Source organism: Aulonocara stuartgranti (assembly GCF_965226115.1).
Source record: "Aulonocara stuartgranti genome assembly, chromosome: 4".
NCBI classification, from domain to species: Eukaryota; Metazoa; Chordata; class Actinopteri; order Cichliformes; family Cichlidae; genus Aulonocara; species Aulonocara stuartgranti.
In genome coordinates, this window is record NC_138942.1 from 31,636,003 (window position 1) to 31,663,597 (window position 27,595).

Below are 27,595 nucleotides of genomic sequence, written 5' to 3' on the forward strand. Positions count from 1 at the left end.
GACAGCACGCTGCAGCCAGTTGGATGATTTGTGGCATGTTGTTGTATCTTGGTCTAACTCAGTGAGTGTCAGCAGTTATTGTGGCAGCATGTCAGTCAGGAATTTGACTTATTAAACGTGGAAGTCGGAATAAAACAATGTGAAAGTTATTGTTTCTGTTAGTTTTTTAAGTTTTCTTCATCTATCCATGTGGACCTGCTCTAACGCACTTTGCACGGCTTGCCAGTGAGAGTAAACATGTTTCAGCTTATTTTTTTAAATGATCCTTCTTTAAGCAGTTATTTACAGAGCACTGGTTTTTCAGACATAACCCTGTTATGTAGTTTTATCTTGAATGTGCGTCTTTCTCTGTCAGATTGTGCGCTCTCGGTTCGTTTTGCGTCGTCAGTGAAGTTTTGCTGATCTGCTGCAGGCGGGCGGTGCGCCACAGACACCCACCCGCCCCAAACACAAGCGGAGCGTGCATCATGAACGGATTTCACGGCTGACATTTTATAAGGACAGAACACACTGACTAAGAGATAAATGTATGACGAACGCTGGTAAAAATAATTTTGTTAAAAATATAAGACCGAAATGTTGCCCGAACACCAAACCGGAAAGCGAAGGAGGACGAAGCTGTGAGAACGGATCTGTCCTACGAGGCTTGAAACCATCACGGCGCTCCACGGGAGGAGCGAGACGGGGATAACGAGCTCCAAAAGAAGAAGAGGAGGGGGAAAATGCTTAAAGTTTGGCCGTGTTGTTATCTACAAGTGCGACTCAGCAGCAGCATCAGAAAATGAGCAGGAATTAAACGAAGAATGCATGTCGTTTGGGATATAGCTGTGATTTTGCAAACATATATCATCTGCACTTCATCAGGTAAGGAAGCGAAAGAAGCCAGCATCCTTCACAGCTTTTAACAAATGAGGAATAGAAGGGAGCATGGGTACATTACATTCATGTGTGATAGAAGATAGACTCTGCTGAAATGTTACATAATAGTGACTTAGGCTGCTGATAAAAGACCTATAGTAATCTGCCAATTAGGTAAATCATCGCCTACTCATCTTTGAGTGTGTTTTATGAGTCAACAGGCTCTTCGCACAGAGACATACGGCAGCACGCTGGTGTGAGCCTGACCATGAAATGCATGCTGCAGAACTCTCATCAAAACCACACACACACACACACACACACACACACACACACACACACACACACACACACACACGTGCACTTTACAGAGGTAGTAGCTCAGATTAGGCTACTCACAGTGGCCTGAACCCAAACTACAAAGGCTCTGTGAGTATATATAGCTCATGAATTTCACTGCCCATGTGTCAGAGAGCTCTACTGTGCGGTGCTGTCAGCAGGGGTAACCACCCATTTAGTCAAGATTCCCACAAGTCAAGCCTTCCTACTCATCAGTGTCGAGGCAGCCAACCTTAGATTCTTAACAAAACATGACTGGCTGGCCTGGTCATAATTATATTTTCACATTGATTTGCAGGCTTCAAAAGAAAAACAATGCAAATAAACACGTTATAATGTATCATAACTTCATTACAATAGTTCCAAATCAGAATGAAACTATAAAGATGCTCAAAGAATAGGCTAACAACAGTGTCAATTCCCCAATAAAGGCCATTCTGATCAGTACCACTCCACACATTGCCCATGTTTCATGTTTCATTTCATTTCAAATTAGGCTGGGTATAAATTACCCAGTTCGGTGGAGACACTGTGATAAAACATGGCAAAAAAGGAGAAACGTTTGAGTTGTAAGCCATGCATGTTAATGGGCTAACCGGGTGGCTCAGAGTCAAATATTTTAATTTCACTCTTCTCTCAAATGATCAGTTTTAAAGAGGTAGTAGTGATTTAGTGTCTCACTTCAATAGTCATCTGTAAAGTAACTGAACTAACCTGCATGGAAGGTGCTTTAATTGACTGATTGCATTTAAAAGTGGAAAAACGGTAGACTGTATATCAACAGTGGATGCCACATTGGTTCCTAGAAACTGCATTTTAAACCATGAATGATAGGATTTTGGTTGTTCCTATGTTTTTTTTTCTTCCATATTGACAAATGACCACATTCGGGGTTGTTAGCAAGCTGTATCTGTTAACTTTATGGATGCAACTGACATATGTACCTGCTAATTAATGCTAAGTTACAGATTAAAAAATGCAAAGAAAATGAAATCACCAAAGCGGAAAGACAAACTTCTTGAATGGTCTCTGTCATAGGTCATTAGGTCATATTATTTGTCAGATAATTAAATTAAAATGCAAAATACAAGGTATGAGTACCTGCTGATTAATGAAGGTGAGGCCTAGCAGACAGCTACTGGCTGCGGCTCTCTGTGTCGACATCTTTACAGATGTGTGCAGAGTAGTGGTGGCATACACTTGGTTCTAGCAGAAAAAACCTTTATAATTTATATTTATAAAATATAAATATAATATGTTTTTGGTGCAAGGGGACAGTACTGGCTGATACTTGTTCTTTAAAGTAGGGGACTGCTTCAGGAGTTAATCAGGCATCCAACTGTGCTTGAAATGAATTCTGAAATCAGTCAGGGGCAGTCAATTTTGTGCTAAAATCAGGCCCGAGCATTTTACCTGAAGAAAGTATGCACACCTTTTCAATAATAATAATAATATTATTAGTTACAGCATCGGATTCCAGTTAGTAGTAATATAATAGAATTATTACATCAGTGTTCAGATCTGAAGAATATGTTTGTCAGTCCACAGACATGCAGGTCATTAGAATGGGGAATGTGAGTCGTCCTTGGAAAGGATAGCACACCTACTCAGTAGTTAACTGCATCGACTTCGCATCGACTGTTTCTGACATGTTGCAATTCGTTTGTAACATGTCAGTGTCCTGGTTCTGCTATTCTGAAGTAGCCATCACATCCTGGCAGCCCTGTTTTAATTGTGCTGCTGCTGCCAGGTAGGTTGATCACAACGTGCTGAGTTGGATGGTAACTGAGCAAATCCCCAGTCAGAGGTAGCCTGAGGCTAGAAACACACAATACACGGTGTGAGGAATTGTGCACCACCAACTTCCATAGGAATAAATGTATCATGCATAAGCAAATCTCCAGTTTGACTTACACTGAAAGCTTAATTACATCTCTCTCTCCACACACACACACACACACACACACACACACACACACACACACACACACACACACACCTATCTATCTATCTATCTATCTATCTATCTATCTATCTATCTATCGTCTTATATATATATATATATATATATATATATATATATATATATATATATATATATATATATATATATATATATATATATGTGAGTTGTGATTGCAGGCTGGTCTCAAGAGTTTTGGATGAATGAAATTCTAGTACTTGTAGTTATTATATTTCCTCAAATCACTTACAGGACTCTGGTTCATTTATCTGTCATGGTGACATAATCCCTTATTTCTTTCCCTACCTGTCTCTCATGTTTACTTTAAAACATACCATTTAACTGTAGCCAAACATTGCACATTGAAGGTGCCCGAGACATCCTCAGTGTTTCAAACAGCTGACTGCACCCTCTTTGCACACCTGCACCTGCTTTCTTCATTTAGCCCTCTAGTTTAAATATCAGCTATTTTTGCTGTACCTTCTGCCAGACTGTCAAAGTTCTACTACTTTCAACTTGTTTATGCAGCATGTTTGTCACCTTTACTCCTAATGTGATCATTAGATTAGGACATGTCAGTTTGCTAGCATTAAGTTTGTTAGAAATGTGTGCTGTTTATAATATTAGCTTTAAAGTATAATTTGAGTTTTTACTTTGTCTGTATGCATTCCCAGTTTCCCAGTTTAATAATATTGAACACAACACTGTTCCCAGCTGGGCCAACTTGTTTGCTGTCTACCTGGGACTGGACATCAATCTGGTGCCAGTGTTTCCAGTGAACAGATGTAGTAGTTTTGGCACACATGTTGGAGGTAGCTACTCTTCAGGGCACAGCTACACAGGCCTAGGGAACGGTTAGTGACCGCCTGGCAACCAGTGGTTGCTAGGGAAAAATGAGTTTTCCCTGAGGAATTGGTGAGTGGTTCTGGGAGAGTGGTTGCTGTTGCTAGGTGAAATCATTTGGAAAGAGGTAGTGCACTGAAAACCTTGCGATTGCGATTACACAGTTTGCATGGAAGACATCAACTTATCTGCAAATGTTCGGTAACTAACCACTGAGTCGTAGTGAAACTTGAAAAAGACTGATACAAAGTGCAACTGGAGACCATTTGCCTCCAAACTAAAAGTTCCACCTTTTGAAATGTGTTGATTTCAGTGGTAAGGCTAACTGGTTGATATACAATTTTCTCTTGAGAGGAGACGTTGCTGGGAATGGCTGACTGGTCTCTAGACCTGTGTGACTGAGACCTTACTAAAACAGGAAGAATATGCGATTCTTATGATAGATGAATAAACAGAAAGTATAAAAGATGGAGGCAGCTACGATGATGTCAAAAACCTGCTTTGGAGTGTGATTTTAAGGCTCAAACGTTGGCATTTTTGCTGCGATAAAAGAGGAAAATGGAAAAGAGGATGGAGTGCCAAAGCTAGCTAGCTAATAAAAAGTTAAAGTAGCACAGAAACAAACTCAAACCAAAGGATAGTGTTCTCACTGCCACTGGATGTTATTTATATGAAAAGCCCTTTCCAGTAACCTGGACTAACTCGTGAGATTTTCTTGATAGTCACTGTAATTGGTTGCAGTCATAGAAAACAATAGAAATCATTGTTTTATTGTGTACATGAATTGAAAATTCTGTTAACGAAATCTTAAAGTTATGTAAGCAGTGGATTGTAGTTCTTGAAAGATCTAAATCAGCCAAAATTGGAATTGGCAGGAGCAAAACAGGAAACCAGGATTGGCCAAGAAAATTAAAAATTACAATTAATGCATTTCTAGTTTTCCAAGTTATACATATAGGCGCCAAATAATTGCCGGCACGATCAGATGCAGTTCTCTTCGAATGACAGAAGCCAGGGCCAGAGTGAAGCCAGTTTTTTTTTTTATCCTGGGACCATACTACATTTTCTTTTTTCGTGATGCAGGGAATTGGATGAACAAAAAAACTGCAGTTCACTTCTTACTATTTTTCCTGTTTTTCCTGTTTCTCATCAGCCTCTGCTGCAACACTTACATCTGTTTATGCCTTAGATACCTTCCGCTGGGCTGCTGTAGTCTCTCTGCACTGTTTGTTTCCCATTCATGTCTTCAGTTCTCAGTATTAGACAGAGTTAGGGGTGGGCGATAGAAACGATATACGATAGAAACGATATAAATTTGGCCAACAATAGAGATTTTGACTATACTGGTCTATTGCGATAGCGCATGTTGATGATGTAATCAAGCTGTGCCTGTTTTGGTCGGAAGCATCCAACCATTATCATCTGCAAATTATGCCGGGCGACAGTCATAGCAAAGAGATGAAGCACTTTTGAAATATGGTGAAAAGCCAAAAACGGCGCTTCCTCCACTTCCGTAACATTGATTCATTAATGTTGAATTCTCTCGCAGCTGCTCTATTCCCATGTTGTTGCAGTATATTAATAACTAACCTCGTATTGTGGATGAATAATCTCAGTTGTTCTCCTGACTGACGTTTGGCCCGTGTATAGCATCCTGCTATGCGATTACATTTGTCCCTAATGACCAGAATCCCTCACGTTAACTTTTATCGAGTGGAAGAAAAGTTGGCGTTCATCCTCCAGCTTCACTGTGCTAATGTTATGCTAACATAGCTGTGTTGCTAGCAATCACGTAGCACAACATTATATACCAGGTAGTCCAACTTCAGTAACCCTGCAAATGCCACTGCTGTTTAGTTTCCTGTCTTCATTTATGTTGGAAGTGATAGCAGAGCTGTACGTTTTAATTAGTTTCAAAAATCTCTCAGTCAGAACATGGCATGTCATGTTTAGGTGGAAACTAGCGAGCTAACTTCCTGTTAACTTCTAACTCCGTTAAATTTAATAAATTCTGTTTTCATGGATGCATGGATGTTAAACTTAATTGTTACGCCTGCTAAAGCAGCAATGCTGATGATTTTATTAAAGATGAAAGAATTTAGACTGTTTTTAACTCTCAGTGTTCGTTTGATTTGGGACCTGAAGCGGACGGAGTTTTGGACCAAGATTACTCCGCGAAGTTCCTCACTACGGCAGCCGTAATGCTGTGACAATCGATCAAAACATTTTTTAACAGATTTCTGCACGCCAAAATCGGTTCGAGGTCAGTAAGCACAACCAGAATTCATACATAAGGCACACTCTCGATTTTTGAGAAAATTAAAGGATTTTAAGTGTGCCTTATAGTGTGGAAAATACGTTATACAGAAGAAAAGAATATATCGCGATATATATCGTTACCGCATGTGCTTCAGATTATATCGCGATATGGATTTTAGGCCATATCGCACAGCCCTAGACAGAGTACACTCTGGACAATCTGCCAATGTGATGTAGGAACAACACAGATTCACGCTCACATTCACACCTATGGGCAATTTAGAATCACCCTTTAACCAAACCCCACTAACTGCATGTGTTTGGACTGTGGGGGGAAGCCGGAGTACCTGGAGAGAACCCAGGCAGGTAGGGCTGTGCGATATGATGAAATATATTGGATGAGGAAATGAAAACATTTATCGTTTCATATTATACACTATTGTTTGTTTCGTGGTGTTGCAAAATACACTGTTTACGGCAATAATTTTTCATCGTTTGGATGGGTCACTATGTGGATGCAGGAACAGAGAATACCAGCATGGCCAGTGAAGATGAGGCAGAACCAGGTAGCTCCAAACAGAAGGACCAGTCAAAACAAATCAAGGACCTTATTCCTAAACGAGGGGCTACCTCTGTAGCATGGACATGGTTTGATTATGAAAAGTCTGACATGGACCAGAAAGCTGTACTATGCAAATTTTGCTGCAAACTGATCCCCACCACAGACTCAAACATGACAAACCTCTTCTACCACCTATGCAAGAATCCTGTAGAAGAGTATGGATAGAGTTTATGGATGAGAAGCAAAAAAGAGCCGTCAGGTGCTCAAAATAAACCTTAGACTCAAACGTTAGAACAAGCTTTTACCAGCAGCACGCCGTGTAATAAATACTCACAAAGAAAATGGCGGCCTTTACAGGTTATATCTAAAAATATATAAACATTGGTCAAAACACTCGACTCCAGGTACACGACGTCCCGCTGAAAACACTTCACACAAGTTGAGTTGCCTGAGATTCACAGAATTGACAGAAAAAGCACAATTTTGTGATATATATCGTTATCGGGATGAGAAATGTCTTATATTGGGATATGAGATTTTGGTCATATTGCACAGCCCTACATGCAGGTGGTGGAGTCAAATACAGGACCTTCGTGCTGCGAGGGAACAGCACTAACTACTCCATCTTTTTATCCTCAGATTCTATATTATACAGATCATTTTGTACAAAACAAGGGGTACACTTTTTTTTATAGTAGTGCTAAATTTACTAAAGTTGTGGACTATTTAGGGAGAAGGGAGTTGCGTCAGGTAGTGACGTCCATGTCATTGTCTGCAGTGTTACAGCTGCAGAGGCGTTAACAGTGTTTGCGTAACCTATTTCATTCCAGTCTGTAGGTTAAGCAGAGTCAAACTGATGTGGGATTGATGCGTGAAAGTGCTATAAAATGTTGTCTCCTTCTCTTTTTCCCTGCAGCTCAGCCTATTACATCCAAGCTTGATGACAGTTGGTGGGCATATAAGGATGTTGTCCAGGGGAGCTTTGTTCCAGGTAAATGATCTCCATCAAAGTCAAATACAATGGTTCAACACCAGATCAAATGTGTAAAGATGTTAGTCACTGACACAAGGGTTTCATTTTTTGGATCATAGTTTGTTAAATAAAATTCAAAATCTTTGAATTTAACAAATGAAGCTGATTATTAAGTTGCATATTTGTGTACCACACATGCATGTGTGTTGTTAACACTGCATTTTAGACCCAATCAAAATTTGGCTTCATTAAAGTCTTTAGAACTTAGCAACAGTGATGTACCCATAGGCGTTTCCCTGGTTACAGGTGGTTTCCAGACAGTTGCCGACTGGTCTCTAGACCGGTGTGACTGGGCCTAACCAAGCATGAAAGACTGGAGTGGTGGTGGTTTGCATAGTGGGTTGGAGTGTGGAGTAATCATAGGCAAGCTAAAGCAGGTCAAAAAGTTGGCCATATATGAAATTTATCAATTGGATATGGAGAAAGGTGTCAGCTGATCCACCAGGATTGATGCTAAGCTTGACTTTGGGGGCTACTAAAGTAATGCTACATTTAATTAGACACCTAACTATATTTTTTATAAAATTACAAACACATTTTATGTTTCCTCCTTTTAAAAGAACAAGCTTTTTTGGCTGTGGGGTGGTGTTAGACATCCACTCCAGTTATACAAGGTAATGTTACTCAGCAGCATTTGTTAAAATATTAAATGCATATGTACATTTATTCTGATGTGGTTCTGCTCAGTGTGTGCTGAACGGGGAGCTCATTTGTACAAGCCTCGGGACAATCACAACTTATGGTTCCCACATGCTACAACAGCATTGTGATGTAGTGTTTAACAAGGTCACATCACAGGAAGGTCTTTGGCTGAATCTGCTGTTTGCCTGAGGAGTCTGTAGAGCTGTTGAGGAGGAAGTGTGCCCTTTATCTTTTCAAAGAAACTTGGATGAAAAGGGCTGTCTTTTTCTAAATGTCTTTTTGGTGATCTTAAAAGCCTTTTACTTTTCAATTTTTGAGCCATATCTTCACATTGTTTTGAGGAAAGTTGTGTTTTCAACATCTTTTTCCAAGTTTACCCTCGGTAGGAAGGAGCGCCTTTTTTTGTAAGTTACATTTTTACTATTTTTTTTGTTAACATAAGCAATAACTTGCTTTTTCTTTAAAAAACAGCTGAAAGGCTAATTCAGCAGCAACAAGTGGCTTTCGTTTCACTTCCTGCAGTCCTTTTGCTTCGTGTCTTTCTGTCTGAATAGCACGTGCTGAGTTCACTCAATTTATTAAGTTTTGACTCCGACAAACAAGCACACACTGAAATCTACAGTTACTTTTATTTTTATGCATTCATGACGGAAGCCTGCTGTGTCTTTAATATGTATAATGAGTTAATGAATGCCTTTACTGTCGCTGCAAAGAGTCAAAGAAAAGGGGCTGCCTGTGTTTGACTGCACAATAGTCAAAGAAGGAAATCATAAACAAACAGAATAGTCATTAACAATAATGACAAAAAAGGTCTTGAAGAAATTTAATATGTGCTGGTTGTTGTTCTGCATAATAATGAAGAGTCGCGTGTTGATTTGAGGTCCTTTTTAAAAGATTCAAGCAGCCCCATGTGGTGGTTTTTCTTTGATTCTGGTACAAATGTTCTTAATGCAAGTAAGTGATTTTTTTTTCTGTAACGTGAGAAAAGGGAAAGCACACCTATATGTACGATCCAATGCTTTACTAACATGACCCCGAAATAAGGGGTTTGAAGCTTATTGTCCTTGTAGTCATACATTCCCTTTTTTCTTCTTCACTCTGGTGTCGATGCTGTCTGTAGCTACTGGAGAGATTTCATCACTCAACGTGATGCAGGGTTTTGCAGTATCTTTCAACATCAACATTCTTTTCGTGTTGACATCAGGGCCAGCGATCACAGACTGTATTAGTAAATGACTTTGGAGATGATGTAGATGAGGGGCACATTCATTCACCTTTATACTTCTGCCTGTCACATGCAATTAATTAACTCGAGCCAAGGTAATGGAGTTGCCGAGGCACTGCAGCTGATCTTCCTCGCTGTGCCTCTGCACGTGTAGAAGGAGCTGGGATAATTTTATAATTACTTTGAAATCAGCTGAGTTTAATTTGGAGTTGTACTTTCATGCTCGTGCAAGAGTCGTGCTTTTAGATGCTGCGCCTCCTGTTTTAGAATGAGACTGAAATAATTCCAAATGAAGAAGTGTGATTGTGTGTGTGTGCATGTGTGAATTGCCTTCTGGGAAATTTGAGACTGTCAGTAGGCTCATCACATCAGCGAGCGTAGCCCGACTTTGACTACTGCTTTTTCACCCTCGATCTACTTTCACATGGCACCTTTCTTCTTGCTTTGTGTGAGTGCTGTGCCAGCACAGGAGAAATGCCTGCTTCAAGCTGTTTTTGGAGAGTAAAGTGGGAATGTAGTCAGCAGAAAAAAAGAAAGAAAATGGAATGGTATTCAAAACTCAGTTCACTGTCATCTTGTGCGTATTTGCTGTGATCACCTTTGCACCCTCATGAGATACACAGGCTGAGATAAGAGAGGGACACAGCTGTGGGTGTTTTTCAAAAGGAAAATGGACTGAGATGAGTGTCTGCAACCTCTAAAGAGAAACACAAATTCATATAGCCTCTAGAGCGAGATTACTGTGAGATGCTCCACCAGATTTTGTAGGGAGCACAAATGAGCCAACTACTGGGCTACTTTGTCGTAAACACTGAGATTTTCAGAATAACAGATAAGAGGAGGCAGAGAGGAAGGAGTCTGGCATTGCTACTGTGGTTAGCTCATGAGCTATTTCTTTGGCACCGTAAAATACAAAACTAAATATAACACGAGATACAGTATGCACCGCAGAAACCATGCAACACCGGAGAGCCTTTGGCAGACGTATATGGCAACAAGTATCTCTGGTCCTCCACTTCACTTCACAGGTTCAACCAACAGCACCTATACTGAGAAAATAATCTCATATCCACCAGGAACGCCAGCAAGATGTCACATAATTTAAACGGTACTTATTTTTTGCATCCATACTTGGCTCACCAAGCTAGAAATGACTGTCAAAATGAACAGTTAATGAATCATCAGATGTGACTTATTCGAAGCTGGAGATTGGTTAACTGGCGCAGCCCGCTAGATCTCCAAGTTAAAGCAAAAAGCAAATGTTCACATGGCCCTGAGTAAACTGATTACCCTATATCGATTTTTGAAGTAAAAAGAAGCAAGAGCCTGTTCTCGTTCCCAGGATGTATATTATTGCACTGGTGGTACAAGGCGTTCTTTTCAGACCTGGTTATGGTAAAAGTGAGGCACATCTGCTAACCAAGCACCCAAAAGTAGTTTTTAGTGTGAAAAAACTACAGAGAAAAAAAATAATGATAAACTGTAACAAATTATCTTCTTTTACTTTCTTCTAACAATATTAAGCAGTATTCTGATTGGATATTTCTTTGGTGGTTTAGCCTAGTTAAAAATATTTTTGAAGCGTTCTAGTTTTTGGTTTGATTTGAAATATGCTACTTGTGCCTGTCAGGGTTTCTGGGTCTTTGACCCAGTATTCTTAGTTCATGTTCACTGTTTATCTTCTGTCTGCTTCACCTCCTGTTTTATTGTGTTAGCCTTGGTCCATGTGCATTATGTTCCGTCCTCTTCCCGTTTATCATTAGGTCATTATGTTCAGCTGTGTACTCACCAGGTTCTAATCTCTCATCACTCAGCCTGTGTATTTATGTCCCTCAGTTCAACCAGTCCAATGTCTTGTCATTGATGTTATTGTGGTGTTGTCTCTCCGTCTGTATGTTCAGTTAGTCAGTCAGTGCTTCAGTCAGTCGTCCAGCCAGCCATTTTCTCCCTTTGTTCTGTTCATCCACTCCTTATAATAAATCGTCACCTACCTGCGAGTCCTGCGTTTGGGTTCCTTCTTCCTCGCCTCCACCCAACCGCTGACAGTGCCACTGTTTCTGGTAGTTCAGTTCCAATCAATCTTAACATTAAAGCACTTTTGCAGTAGAAAAATACTGACTACCAGTTACAATGCAATGTTCTGCTGGCAAACCTTGGGTCCTGGCATTCACGTGTAAGTTACTTTGACACCTACCACCCACATAAATACAGTTACAAGCCAAGGACACACAAACACACCCATGGCAACAGCAGCCTCTCCCAGCAAGACGATATGTACCAAAATGCCGCAAAAACTGTTAAAGCGCGACTCAAGAAACATGAAAGAGAGCCCGAGGTGCGTGACCCAGCACAGGCTGACTGAGCCTTCTTTAGAAGTGGCATAACAAGGATGATCCACCCCACAACCCACAGGATCCAAAGAACCTGCTGCAATGGCACGACAAAACAGTCCTCAGAGTTCCTGCCTCCAAGGAGTCAAAGGTGATCTGGCCTCACACAGGGAGCCAATATCACAGTTGATATTGCTGTAATGCTTGAGTGGTTTATATGGCCAGTTGTGTAAAGCTGTTGTATTTTCACTTATACTGATTCCAACCGAGAAAAACTAATTATGTTTGAAGGATTTTCAGCTGCAGCCGTTCCTTTCTTTTATACCAGTCATTACAAAGACGGCTTTAAGCTGCTCGCAGTGTCTTTGCATTGCAATTATGCTTTCAATTCAAAGGACGTCAAGTTAGAACAACTAATTTTTCTAGGTTTCAAAGTGATCTAACAATGAGATTTCACTTTAATATAATGATAAGGTATGTTTTACAATGTGCTTCTGAATCAACCTAAAAATATGAACTCATTTAATAATAATAATAATAATAATAATGGATACTTTATTGATCCCCATGGGGAAATTACTTGTTTTTCTCTGCATTTGACCCATTCACTCAGTGAAGCAGTGGGCAGTCAATTTAACAATTTAACAATTTAACAATTTAACAGTCAATTTGATATTTGCATTAGTTATTCGGTGAGCTTTAGGCTTCAACTTTCTCTCATGCTTTCTCTCCCCATCTCTCTTTCCTTGCATCAGACTCTAAGGGGCGCCAGGTTCATCCTTTCGTTGTACATTTCTTATATATATTTGATCACATCTGTGTTTGGTTGTCTCCCTGTCTCCTTTCATCTTCTCCCTCCCCTTGGCTTTATTCTCTCTCATCTCCTCTGCCCTTTCAGCTTCTCTCCTCCTCCTTCATTCCTTGGTTTCCCCTATGCTTATGGCTGGTCCACTCGTCTGCTTTTCGTTTGCCTCTGCTCTTATTTTCCTGTCTCCTTTTCTCCAGCATATCCAGATTCTGGCCCAGTCACCCACCCTTTTCTCTCCATCTCTTTCTTTGTTATCCTGCTCATTTCTCTCCTTTTGCTTGTTCCCTGCAGCTCAGTCTTCATTCTAGCCTGAGTGGCCAAGAGATGTTGCTGTCATTCACTTGAATTTGCTCACATCTTGAGGGCCATTCAGAGCCAGAGGAAACCTGGACTGTGCGCAGTGGTTGACGATGGCTGATAAGGCCATTTCCTCAGTGAACATTTAAGTGGACATGTGGAAAATAGACAGAGGTTATATTTTGTAGGTCACACTAACCTAAAATGTCATGGTAACAGAAAACACCATGTTGGTCTTGGTGTATTTCATCTTTAATGTGGAAGACTAGCAATAAGCTAAAAGCAAACAGACTCAAGCAGCCTGTCTGAGCGTGAACAAAAACTGAAATCACCAGTTTTAAGATTATTCTTCTAAAGAGTAACAGAGCAGACTTTCACCTATGACAGCAATGCAGAAAACAGAGATGACCCAAAATGTGCTGTAAATTAATGATCCAACTGATACTGTAATTTGTGTGGTAGCAGTGAAGACGCACTGTAGCTAAAGTCATTAGCAAGTATCAAATTAAAGATTTTACATTAAACGTGTTAACAAAAAAATGACACATTTTGCACACTCAACAAAATTCATAGCATAACCTTTTGTTTTGTCAAATACTCCTGTACTCCAGCTAATTGCTAACTCTGTGCAGGGGTACCTTAAAATATAGTGAAGATGGTGTACACATTTACCTTTTACTGCTTAGGGGCACATATGGACCTTTATGGCCCTCAGATAATTACCCATAGGACATACACATGTAAATTGTATCTCCATTCCAAACGCTGACCAATTAGTTTTTATTACATATACTGCACCTGAAAGCAGGTGGGGGAAAAGAGCAAGACAAAGTGCAAGACGCAGATTTTCCCAGCGGGTAACGCTGCTACTTAATGCCACCTCCAGCTTTTTAATACAGACTTTGTAGGTCTATAAATACCAGTTGACTGATGTTTGTATCCTGCGTGGAACAAAATGTCAGAGTCCTGATTTCTACTGTTAGCTTTATTTTCTGACTTTATTCTTCTTATTTTATATAAGTAATTTTAATTTTTGTTTGGGGATGAAAATGACTTGATTGGATTTTGGTTTAGGTTAATGTGGACCTTTTAATGTTAACTTTGGCTTGTTTTGACAGCAGCAGTCAAAACTATGGTTTATATAAAAAAAACTGAATAAAATATTAGTTTAGTCAGGGAGTGTCATTATGAGAATCTTGAATTTTGTGCAGTATATATGTCAGAATGATTTCAGATCTTTCTACAGTGCAGTAAAGTAGTAACAGTAATATGACTAAATGCTCATCCTGGGTAAATAAGGGGAACTCAGTGAACAGTGAATGGAAACTTGTGTTCAGCTACTTATGTTATAAAATGACTACTTGTAGCCATGGTGAGTCCCATTTATCTTCTACGGCTCTGGGGTCGTTCTTCCTAAAGTCTGAGTATGAGTTCGTCAGGGTTATCTGCGCTGTGGATCGGAGTCTGCAAACACAAGCATGTAATTGAAATGGGCCTTTATCAGTCCAAGGAGAGAAACCTGTTATAAGAACTATGAGATTTAAAGACTTTTTGAGTATGACTCATACTGCAGGCTAAGTCAGGAAATCTCTGCTTGTGTTACTTCAGTTAATTTTCTTAGCTATGTCGACTGATTCTGGGGCTAAAAGTTTGAGTCTGTTGATCTTTGGAAATATTTAAACATGTGTTTAACAGATTTTCATCACACCAAAGCAGATAGTCTTTGTTCATCTCTGATGAATCTCTGACCTTTGCTCTAGTCCCACTCTGAGGTTGACATTTTTATTTTCAAATTTCAGTATATTTCTGAACTTCAGTTGGATACCATAGGAAAAGTAGTTTATCACATTAATTTATCTCATTCTTTGAAAAGCTTCCAAAGACTAGAAGAGCTTTTTTCTTCTGCCCACTTAGGTTAATAACTTAGGACATTCCCATCATTCTCAGTTACAGTCTGCTACAAATAAGAGATCCAATGGAATAATTAACAGTGTTGTACTTCAAACCTTTGAACATGTAAGCACAGCGAATCGAGATACAAAAGTACCTTATTGTTCCTTTAGTGGCACAGCATTATAAGATTATCACTGCGGTGTTACCATAGACTGTATATAAAAGATGGAACACTGCATCAACGTCAGCATTTAGTCTGCCACCTTTTATTGCAATTTAATGCAAATTAACAGACGATACCTGAAAATACTAAATTTTCACTCACACTAAGGCTCAACATTCCTAGTAGTATAGTATCACACAGCACACACCACATGTTATTCTCTTGTATGTCTTTTTGGAAGATTTAAACGCAGTCTCAAATTATTTAAATGTCCTGTTTATGTGAATACACTCTACAGTGGAAGGATAAATGAGGTAAACACTTGATTTGATGTATTTCTTTTGCAATAAGAAATAAAAATTACATTCAGCTCTGCCATTTTGAACCTTCTTCAAATAAACTCAAACTTCGTGACACCTGTACTAAATCCTTTCATTTTTTTCAAATCTGAATTCTTCAAAAAGAATCTGCTGTGCTATAAATGTGTATTTATTTATTTTTTTGCCTGCAAACTGGTGAGACTGGTTTCTGTATTCCTTTTAAACTTCCAGTTCCTTGGCTCCGTGCAGCAAACTGAATAAACTGTCAAGCTGCCATTCTCCAACACACATATTTTCTGTTAGAAGTGGCAACGTGTGTGTTTCCTTTGTGAAGTACCTCATTTTTTGCTACATCCCTCTAAGAGGACATAGCAAACAATATCTGTTTTTGCTTTAGACATACAGAAAGTCAAGGAAGACCTTCAAATAATAATTGGTCTTTTCTTAAGCAAATGCCAGGTAAATTATTTGAGTCAGGAGAATAAGTTCCATGTCTCCCCTGCTAACTCTGCAGTCTGCATTTCATTCAGGAAGAGCCCATCCACGGCCATGTTTTGATTGGCTTTCTCTATGCTTGGAATAGAGATCAAGCAAATGCAAATGAAGTGTTGTGAGGTCTTGATGACACTTGAATTATGTTATGGCAACATGACAGGAAGCTAGCGAGACACCATGTTCGTGTGGTTTCTCTCACTTTGTCATTGTATGTGTTTCTGGGCCTGCCTTGATATGAGGAGCTGAAAGGACGGAGGGAAGAAAGACAGGGAAAAAAGTCTGAGGAGCGGGTGAAGAATAGAGGAAAGAAGAAAAGCAAAAGCTCAGGGGAGCTGCCCTTTCCTGCTGATGGATCTCAACAGTAGCTCTAACTGTGCGTGCGCATGTGTGTGTGAGACCACCTTAAAGTGAGGGGGCCGGGTGGTGAGGAAAGAAAGGAGAGCTGAGGGAATTGAGAGTCTACCTTTTAGCTCTCGGTAGCTGCAGCGAGGAGGTGATTAAAGGCAAATTTAACAACGGGAAAGAGAGGAAGAACAAATGAAAGGTATATTTTTACAATTTTGCACTTTGGGTCACATTTAAAGTTCCAGGAAAATTACAGCTTTCCATAAAGCCTGTGACATATTATAGAAACCTGTCTGACTACCTCTACCTTAAAATGGTGTCTCTTTTCTAAATAAATTCTTACAGCACTTTAAGCAAGGCATTCTGCAGTGAAATCCGAGTCGGAAGTCTAAATTGTAATAATTTTATTATCAACACGGCTGTCTGCAGGCACTATGTGAGGCTATTAAAACAGTCTGCTTCCTATTTATGGACAGAATTTCAAGGTCTAGTGTAAGTTAGGAAAGAAACATGATGGGATGCAGTGATGTCCTTTTGGCATCATCGCACAAGGTTCTTCAGTGCTGACTTGACAGTCATACAGCTGGAATGCTCAACATCACCAAAGTGCTTCTCTACTTGAAAGAGGCAGGCGTGTTTCCTTCAGATGAAGGTGGGGAGGTGAAGGACTTAAAGCTTCTTGGAATTTTGTTCACAAAACGGGGAGCATATGGCATATTATGGTAACAACTACAAGAACAGAGTCATGAACATGAGCAAATTATCAAATTAGATAGCTAGATTGACCAAGCTTATTCTTTAAAATCCACTATAAGAGCCCAGAGTAAAAGTGCTTCTCCTCCACAATGAGGAAGCCTACAAGGTACTTGATGTGAATTCCCTTGTCTATCCACCTGGGTGAAGGCCCCAGAACCAGCCCAAGACTGGAGGAATTATATTTCTCTGCTGGCTCAGGAACTGCTGGGAATCCCCAGGTGGAGCTGGAAGTTATAGCAGCTCCAGTTGGTACCTGTTACAACTGCGACTTCAAATAGACTAGAACAGGGGTGTCAAACTCAAATACACAGTGGGCCAAAATTCAAAACTGGAACAAAGTCGCGGGCTAACGTTAATATTTATTGAAATGAACATGAGCAATATATAAGAATGAATCTTTTCTTATGGACTAAAACAAGTTTTGCTGAAAAACTGAATATGGAACAAGCAAAGCTTAATAATAAACAATATATATATTAGCTGTATAATACCAGTAGGCCAGCTCTGATAGTAATTTGGTGTGGCTTCGTGGGCCAAATGTAATTAGGCTGCGGGCCAAATTTGGCGCGCGGGCCAGAGTTTGACACCTATGGACTAGAAGGTTTGGGTAACGGCTGTGGAACTTCACACTAAATCCCCCCAAATGCAGAGCTTGCTAGAGAGCATGTATGATTTCTATAATTGGAGCTTGCAACGCAGGGTTTTCTGGTTGTGTGGCCCAAGCCTAAAGAACCTTGAGATGAGTATTGTGCTATGATGAACTGGCGCTATACAGATACGCCGGTAAACCCTGGACAGGTCACCAGTCCATCGCAAGGAGATCACGCTAACACATACAGTATCCACTCCGAGGTATTAGTCACTTTAAGTTGGCCTACACAAACACATCTTTGATATATTATTTTGCACAAGTTCACCACAGGCAGGGTTTGCATGCAAGTAGCAGAGTTTTAGCTGCTGGTAGGTGAAATCTGGCAACACGAGATCATCAACTTATGCTGCCAGTTAGCAACACCTTGACTAATGAATCAACAGTATTCGGTTCCACAGAACCGTAAGAGGAGTAATGCGTGAGGTGCCTTAATAAATGAGTTCTGTGTAGAAATGGCTGTATGGAGTCAGAATTTGTCAACCACCAAATGCACTCCATTTATCACAGCAGAGGGAAAAAATCCCTTCTATTGCATCTTCATAGCAACAGTCTATCTGTTAATGCTTTTCAAAGCAAAGCCATCAAAAAAATAATTGCCATTCAAATTCTTTGTTCTCTCAGTGTTTATTGCCAACAGAGCAGGTTACGGGTTTAAGAGTCCCCACTGCATTTTCTCAAGGAGTTTTTCAAATGGAGCCACGGAAAAATGTTCACTGGGATACATCAGCAATATGCATATCACACGTCTATGAACGCATCTTTGTAGCTGCAGCTTCATAAGGAATAGGAACCCGAGTGCTCCTTTGTCACTAAGACTCGCCACAACATTTCTTCTTCTAATTCTAATTAGGGTGTTATTTACTCAAATAAAGTGTACAATGTTGGAGTGACTTAAAGGTCACTAAAACATGAACAAAACAAAACAGACGGTGTCACCTCCACTGAGGTGTTTGTGCAACTTATATATATGTCACACCTCTTGTGTTATTTTAGTATTGTAAAGATGGAGGCGTGTGCCTGTACACGATGTAATGATGTTCACTGTGTCTGTGTTTGTAAGTGTGTATGCTGGTTATATACTGTAACATCACAGTTCCGGGTTGTTATTTGGGTGTGCTGCAGAGTAAGTAGGACACCACACTAGTGATCAGAGGAGCCCCTGCCACTTTTTATTTCTTTCTTTCTCTCTTTCTCTTTCGTTTTTCTTTCTTTCACCCTCATGCACAAACATTGCTTTTACTCATATATTTTTCTGTCGATGTCATTGTCATGCAGTTTTCCTACTTCTGCTTCCTACTTGCTTACTCTTTCTTTATAAAATCTGTCTCTCACACACAGTGCAGAGACTCAGAGTCACAAGAGACAAGGGGGAGAGGGAAAAATGAAGCGAAGTAGCGAGATCAGGGGAAGAGGAGGAGGTGGAGGAGGAAACTACATTTCTCTCACGCAGTAGAGGAGATATGAGCAATTTTAGATGGAACTAAAGGACAGGCTGTGTGTGTGTGTGTGTGTGTGTGTGTGTGTGTGTGTGTGTGTGTGAGCAAGCGAGAGAGAGGGAAAGAGAGAGGTGTGAGAGAGAGCGGGAAAAGACATAAAAGACTGAGTATGGGAATGAAGTTATGCTACTCAATCTCAATAATCTCCTGATATCATTACATATCCACATTCTCCATGCCTGATGGCTGCCCGCTACATTTCTTGCAATTACTCACCGCAGTAACAACATTAGAGCTAATGCAGGGGGTGATTATGGCACCTCTGCTATTTGTTCTTATTTAGCTGGGCTGCCGCAGGCCGCTGTAATGGACGGGCATGTGCTCTCTGAGACGACCTGTTTGCCGTAGTTAAAGATTTCACTGGATTCATCATCTAATATAATATAGTGTAATCCAGCAGAGCTGAGATGAGATGAGGTAGCTTGCCAGGTACAAAGTGTGTCATTAGGGTGCATTTTCTGAACCATTTTCCATCATAGCTGCAGCTGTAATCTTATGGTGAATGTGCAGGTTGGTATGGGGCTTGAACCTGTGACCTTGCAACAAATTAAAGATAATATGCTCAAATTGTTTTGTACTACTTAAAATTAGGTTAAACCAGAAAATCTGATGCATAAGTTTAAAGTTTAATTCCAGTCGTTAGTTGCGGGATCCATGAAGCAGTTGTGGAATTAGTTTCTTTATTTGCTTTAAGATACAAAACTGTCTGAACACTTAAACATAATATAGACTTTTTAACCATAGAGTTAAGTGGCACAGACACCAAAAGCACATGTCAGTCCAGATAGTAACATTAGCATTGTCACTGCAAAGGTACCGTAACATGAAACATCGTATTATCTGCTAAGAATCAATAATTTATTTCAGTTCAGTTCAATTGAATTTGAGTTTTTTTCTGTTTAGTGCCAAATCACACCTACAGTCACCTTAAGGCACTTAATATTATATAAAAGACCCTACAATAATACGGAGAAAATCCCAACAATCAATTGATCCTCCTTCAGCAAACATTTGGCAACAGTGGGAAGGAAAAACTCCCTTTTAACAGGAAGAAACCTCTGACAGAACCAGGCTCAGTGAGGGGCAGCTATCTGCCACAACATAATGGGAGTGATGGGAGCAGGACAGGAGGAGAACCACTCAGTGAACAAGAAACAGTCAGTGCATCAGCCCCCAGAAGCCCCCAGAAGCCTAGGCCTGTTTCAGCGTAGCTGAGGGAAGATACAGGATCACCTGATCCAGTCTATCTGCTTTGTTGAAAAGGAAAGTTTAGCCTAATCAGTCTATAACTACGTACTCGTAGTTCATACTCTGAATCTCTCCCTCCTGCAATACTGTAAGAAAAAATTACAGTGAAAGGCTGACTAAGTCTCGTGGAGACGGTGTTGCTGAATGAATGCAGTCAGCTCTAATCACATCTGACTGCACATCTTATACCTGATCACTACTGCTCCTGTTTTCATTCTAATGGGCTTTGTTGTTTGGTTTTTAATCCTGATGTATCTTCACATCATTAAATATTCCATTAATTATTTGCTGTGTGCATATTGTGTGTATTGTAACTATTTCTGATTGAGCTGCTGACTGTGGTGGGCCAGGGCATTCTTGTAAATGACATTTTAAATCTAAAACAAAAAAAGCTAAAATATGCTAAATATAGTATAAAAAATGTGTCACTTCATGCCTAACCCTAGAGGTTTTATAAAAAAGTAAGTTGTCTGTAGAAATAATGATTTAGTAGCTGAAAACCACCACTGGGTTTATCTATTTAGTTGGTCTTCGTACATCTCCATGTCTTCAACTGAAATCTATTTCTAAGCTATCTCATGTAACTGGGATGGTTAAAACACAGATCATATTGGATGATGTTAAGCTTCACACTGAATGCATAAAAATTCAGCAGTTCAACCCGACTCTAGATAGAAAAATAACCTAAACCCACTAAATACATTGTCTTTTGTTCTTATACTGTTTTGTGAAAATTTACTATTTGGATTAAAGCAATGCCTTAAAGCTTAACAATAAATAAATAAAAACTGTCACTTTTTCACAATAATGGAATACAGTCAAGCGGTTCAAGCCAGGTGTAACAATATTTGGTTTCTTCCATGCTGCTAGCATGGAAGAAACCAAGGCTACTGCTTCTAGCACTGCTAAAGTTAGCCAGACTCTGGAAACTAACCTGATATCAACAATTAAAACAAGATTCGATTAATTAGTAATGTAATTAAGTGTTTTTATAGCTATTAAAATTATTAAAAAATTAGTCACCAGAAACACAGAAGCCTGAATTTTAAAGAACTGGGTAAACAAATATGCCTGACTGTAAACTTTAGTTGCTGTTAAGCTGGCTGCCAGAGAGATAATAATAATAATAATAATAATAATAATACATTTTATTTGAGGGCGCCTTTCAGAAACCCAAGGTCACCTTACAAAAAACACAATTAATAAAAGGAACAGTAGTCATAAAATACATAAAATAAGTTAAAATTACAAAACAGAGCGTGACAACAGATAAAATCAGCATTAAAGCGAATAAGCCAGTTTAAACAGATGTGTTTTGAGCTGTGTCTTAAATACGGAGAGGGAGTCAATATTTCTTAGTGCAGGAGGAAGAGAGTTCCAGAGCCGAGGAGCAGAGCGACTGAAAGCTCTGTTCCCCATAGTGATAAGGTGTAAGGACGGAACAGTAAGATGAATAGCAGATGATGATCTGAGAGTGCGGGAAACAGTGGTGATATGGAGCAGGTCACACAAATATGAAGGAGCAGATTTATGGATACACTTGTATGCAAGAAGTAAGATTTTAAAATTTATCCTGGCTTCTATGGGCAACCAGTGAAGCTGCTGAAGAACTGGGGTAATATGAGCACTTAACGGAGTGCAAGTTATGACCCGAGCTGCAGAATTTTGAAGAAGTTGGAGTTTATGAAGGGACCTTTTAGGGAGACCAAATAGGAGGGAATTACAGTAATCAATACGGGATGTAATAAGACTATGGACAAGGATGGCAGCAGCATGGGGAGTAAGGAAGGGACGGAGTCGGTGAATATTACGTAAATGGAAGTAAGCAGACCGTGTTATGTAATTAATGTGAGACTGGAATGAAAGAGTATTATCAAGTATGACACCCAAACTCTTAACCTGAGGGGAGGGAAGGGTGGGAGAATTTTCAACGTTAATAGAAAAGCTGTGGGATTTGGTTAAGATAGATGGTGTACCAACAAGTAAAACTTCAGTTTTATTACTGTTAAGTTTGAGGAAATTGGAGGAGAACCAGGATCTAATCTCAATAAGACAGTCTGAGAGGGAGGTAGGTGGGAGGGATGAATTGGGTTTAGAAGAAAGGTAGAGCTGGGTGTCATCGGCATAACAGTGAAAATTTATGTTATATTTTCGGAATATATAACCAAGAGGAAGCATATAAATAATGAATAGAGATGGAGAAACTCCTTTTTTAATGTTTTTTTATATAACAACTTAGCTTGGCGTGGAGTAAGCATGGGTGAATGAGGCCTTGACTGGTCTGGTTTTCCATCATCCACTTGGTCATGAATTTCCTGTCCTGTCCGGCTCCTAGCCTGTTGTGGCAGATGGCTACCCCTCCTGGAGCCAGGTTTCTTCCTTTTAAAGGGGAGTTTTTCCTTGCCAACAAAATACTTGCCCATAGGGGGTTTTCTATTGTCTATTGAGGTTTCTTTGTAATATTGTAGGATCTTTGCCTTCATAACATTATGTGCCTTGAGATGACTGTTGTTGTGGGTTGGTGCTATATAAATAAAATTGAATTTAATTGAATTGGATTGAATTAATGGCCTGCTTTAATCCAGATGCTTCGAAAAGCTATAGATTTTAAACTTTAACAGGGTGTCAATATAAATGAAAAAAATAAAAGAACATATTACTGATTAGCAATAAAACCTTTATTATTAGAACTGTATTATTGGAACGGTAACATTTAGCAATCATACAACCCTGGGAAGGGTTAACTGATGGCATGCCCGGTGGGCCAATGGGCCGATGATTTTTTATTTTTTTTTATAACTGTATAAACAATGAAAGCTGGTGGATTGGCCAGATGCTGGCAGATGTGTACAAATAACTCAGTTGTTTGGTGGTGGCTATGGCGGAGCTGCCACAAGAGGCCAGGTGGATGAGCGAAAGGGGAGGCAGGAGGAGCAGAGACCCGAGGCGGCTGCCGGTCCGAGTATCAGGTGAACTGAACTTCAGGTAAGAAGTTATAACCTGCAGTCTATCTGGGTCAGATATAAACCAAGTTTAGGTGGAGTTTATTTTCGTTGTGCTGACTTTTTACAGTCAGTTACAATAACTCGGACTGCATTCTAGCTAGCATGACGGAGTTTATATACTGCTGGGTGGATGCTATGATGTTACTGATAGTGAACTTTATTTTGTTCATAAGGTTAATTATTATAGAGTTGCCAACAGTCCCCTAAAAAATGGAATCGTCCTGTATTCAGAGAAAATATTACGTGTTTCGAATTGAGCTGAAAAGAAACAAAGTTTGTCCCGTACTTCAGCTAGAATGAAAAAAGACACAAAGCTGGATTTATTCTGTGTCTTTACGCTGTCAGCTGCCTCTTCTTCTCTCATTCAGTCATGAAACTGATCAATGATCAGCTGATCGGCTTTTCTCTCTTATTTGTTTATCGCCCACTTTGTGCCAGAAAGAGGAAACCAGCGGATGTCGCGCTAAACAACAGCAGCATATTTAAGCTGATCAGCTGTTGTTAGAATTTATTTAATATTAATTTCTAGTATCAGCTGATGTTTGCTGGAGCCAAGCTGTAAAAGCTGCTGGTCATGATGTCGGTTTGGATATGTGGTGAGAGGGAAACATGAAGATGAAACCAGGAGACGTCCTTACTGAATCATCAGAGCTGAACAGGTGATGGAGAAACAGGTTTACCTTTTAGGTGACATGAATGAGTTGAAGAGAAGTTATGAACTGTTTCTGAGAGACAAATAACACCAGGATCCTTTTCTAAGTAGCTGACAGCTGGTAACTGTGCAGGGGCGGATAGCAAAGTTTTGCCAGGGGGCAGGTAGGGCATTAACAGGGAGAGGGGGGCACAAAGAAATACTTTTCTTTCTTATTCTTTTTTTAAAATGTCTCGCTTTTATTAAATAATTATCTGAATCTTGCAACCAAAGTTTTTATCTGATGTACCACGTTAGAAATCATACATATACCAACAAGACTGTACATCACTGTCACAACAGTGTTTGTTTTCTTTCAAAGGCTTTATGGCTTTTCCCATAATACCTGGTGGGCCGGTCTCTAGTCAAAATGCCCGGGTGATTTTTTTGTCGCAGTCCAGCCCTGGGCAAGACACACAGTGAATTAATCTCAGAAGGTGCATTAAAAAATAAATGGCCGGGCCAGCGGTGCACATCGCAAATTAGCTCGCATAGACACATTAGTTGTGCCACTTCCTAATGACGGTATCTTAGCTAACAACCCCAACTACCAGATTCAACTTGTAATTGGCTAAAAATCAGTTATCCTACTGGTGAGAGGGACGTTGCTAGCTGGCAGTTTTTTCAAGCGATGTTGAAATTTCCACATTCTGACACCTCAAATGCTTCAGGAGCTTTCTGCTCACAGCCACCCTGGGGCACACTGACAGAGGCGAGGCTGGCGAACTCCCAACTCTTGAGCCACGATTGCTCTTCGCAATTTCTCTGTAGGAAAGACATTTTTAAGTATTATGATGATGTGTCTCTGTTCCATTGTTAATTGCCTTTTTCTTGCCGTTTTTGTAGCAACACAGAACTTTCCGCAGTAAAATACGCATGAAGCAAACATTAAATTATATGCAACATTCTCTGACTGGAAGAAATTTGTTTAACATTTAAACCTTTTTTCTGCATATTCCAGCTTATAAAATAAAATAGTTTTTTGCGTTTACACTCACTCTTTCAAATAAATGCAAGTGAAACACAGCAGAAAATAAATAAAATCAAAGACTCAGTGGTCCTGTTGCTCTATTTTCACCTGTATAGCAGGAGTTGGGCAGGCGGAGGTTTGCCCTGGTGCAGGTTTGTCGTAACAGTCAGTGGAAGGATCTGGGAGTTTCACATTCCCGTGGCAGTGTACTGTCGGTGCTTGCTTGGAAGTTTAGGGTTTTTTTTCGCTGTTTTTGTCACTTTTTACAGAATCAAACTCAAAGTAAGGTCATACTCTCGTTATATTATCCATTGTTGATCTGCACACAGCTGTTGCCACGAACATCGCACTTGCTTACATCATTGTCATGAGACACTCTCGCAAAAAAATCACGGTTATAGTAACGCAGTAATGCGGCGTGCTTACGGGAAAGTAACAGTAATCTAATTACCTTTTTTGCAATAGTAATCCCTTACATTACTCGTTACTAGGGCTGGGCCATATTATACTGTTCACGGTAATACCAGTACAATGCTAGGCAACGATAAGAAAATGAAATATCGCGATAGATATTGGGTAAAATGCTGAGTGAAATTGTTGAGTGAAACGGATGAAGCAGAATTGGTTTGTAAAAATGGTGCAACTTAACTGGTTTGGTGTTTGTCCGTCAGATACACAACAAAGCACATTTTTTCTGTAGAACATGCAATTGGGCCGTCGTTATTGCCGTATTTGTTGGACTAACGTGCTCGTAAATCTGGGAGCGATCTGGGTCCTAAACTCCATCCTTTAAGGTCCCGAAGTCAAACGAACATCACTGAGAGTTAAAAACTGTCTAAATTCTTTCATCTTTAATAAAACGATCAGCATTGCTGCTTTACCAGGTGTAACTATGATGTTTAACATCCAGTCATCCATGAAAACAGAATTCATTACATTTAACAGAGTTAGAAGTTAGCAGGAAGTTAGCGGAAGTTAGCTCGCTAGTTTCACTAGTTACCTAAGCATGATATTTGATTTGATTTGATATACCTTTATTAGTCCCACAAGGGGAAATTTCATGTTAAGGCTGCCGACCTATTGCACGCAATGGCGGTGCCATCTTACCCTCCAACCATACATACATTACACAAAAACATCACATGGAAAAGATAGGTCCGAGAGGTATAACAATGGAAAAAGCACCACATGAGGAAAGATAAGGAGAAAAAATAACTCCCCCCAGACTGAGCTCCAACAGGGCGATCAGTTTGAGAACAGAAAAAAAACCCACCTCTGCACATGAAAAAACTCTTAATACACCAAAGAAACACATGACAAGCAACAGGGATGGGTAAAGGGTGAGAGACAGCCAGTGTAGACAGTACATCCGAGCCTGCAGCATAACCGCTGGTCTCCTTGATCCACCGTCAGCATCGGAGGGGAATAAGCGTCGAAGGCGTTTGGAGGGGGAGGGGGGATGAGTGTACATCTACATGTGTATATATATGTCTGTGTGCGTGTCTGTGTATGTGTCCAGAGTTCAGCTGAGACAGTGTCCTTCCCCCTGCCAGGCTAAGTAAACAGTCTTCCAGCCAACCCAGGTGACCTTGCATAGAATGGGAAGAACAGTCCAAACACAGTCGTTATCAGGGTGTTGTTGTTCGGCTCCAGCCTTGAGCCCACAGCTGGCGCCAAAGGGGTATCCGCATGAAGTGATGGTGGTTTTTACTTTAGTGCAAACAGCTCATGAGAATTTCAAAGCTGTTCTAACAGACCAACACTGGTCTCTCAATCTCCCGTTGGAGAGCCGTGAGCTTCTCCATGATGTTATCAACCTTACGCTCCGTGATGTTGTCATTCTTGTGCTCAAAGAGCCGATTCTGAGAACTCACGACCACAGTGAGCTTCTCCAAGATGTAATCCAGTTTGTACTCAGAGATCTTATTCTGAATATCCACGGCAGCCGTAAGCTTCTCCAAGATCTTATCCATGCTGCACTCAATGAGCCCATTTTGAGAAACTCCCGCCTCGTCCCATCGTTTCAATCCCACCGGGCAGCCTTGTGGGGGTTTGAACAGCCAGTTCCGCTTTCTTAATTCTTCGATAAGTCAGGGCCAAGCCAGCTCCGATCAGCAAGAACCCTGTTATCATGGTTCCGAATAGGTAGATATCTTCATCACTCAGGCTCACCCGAGCCCAGACTTCTCGTTGAGAAAAGGGTGTCAATTGCATTCAGGGACCAGTTGATCAAATCCATAATTCCTCTTTTAGGTTTTAGAGAACAGACTGTGAGAGAGTGTTCCAGGGAAAAGTAATTCAAAAAACACGAGACTAGACAAGTACACAAGAGGCTAAGCAGGGAAGCTAAGGGAGAGGAGTAGGAGAGGAGAAAAGTGCGACCGCCTTCGTCAAGAGCAAGA

At 40.2% G+C, this 27,595-nt stretch overlaps 1 protein-coding gene across 1 annotated transcript in view; it reads left to right on the forward strand.

Annotated features, from left to right (window-relative positions):
• Window positions 1-27,595, forward strand: part of LOC309704705 (carbonic anhydrase-related protein 10-like) — a 170,309-nt gene that overhangs the window by 57 nt on the left and 142,657 nt on the right. Inside the window, exons 2-3 of the mRNA XM_082530098.1 lie at window positions 356-864; window positions 7,741-7,815. Of these exons, the coding sequence (XP_082386224.1) occupies window positions 804-864; window positions 7,741-7,815 (136 nt within the window). The 5' untranslated portion in view covers window positions 356-803. The remainder of the gene's footprint in view (window positions 1-355; window positions 865-7,740; window positions 7,816-27,595) is intronic.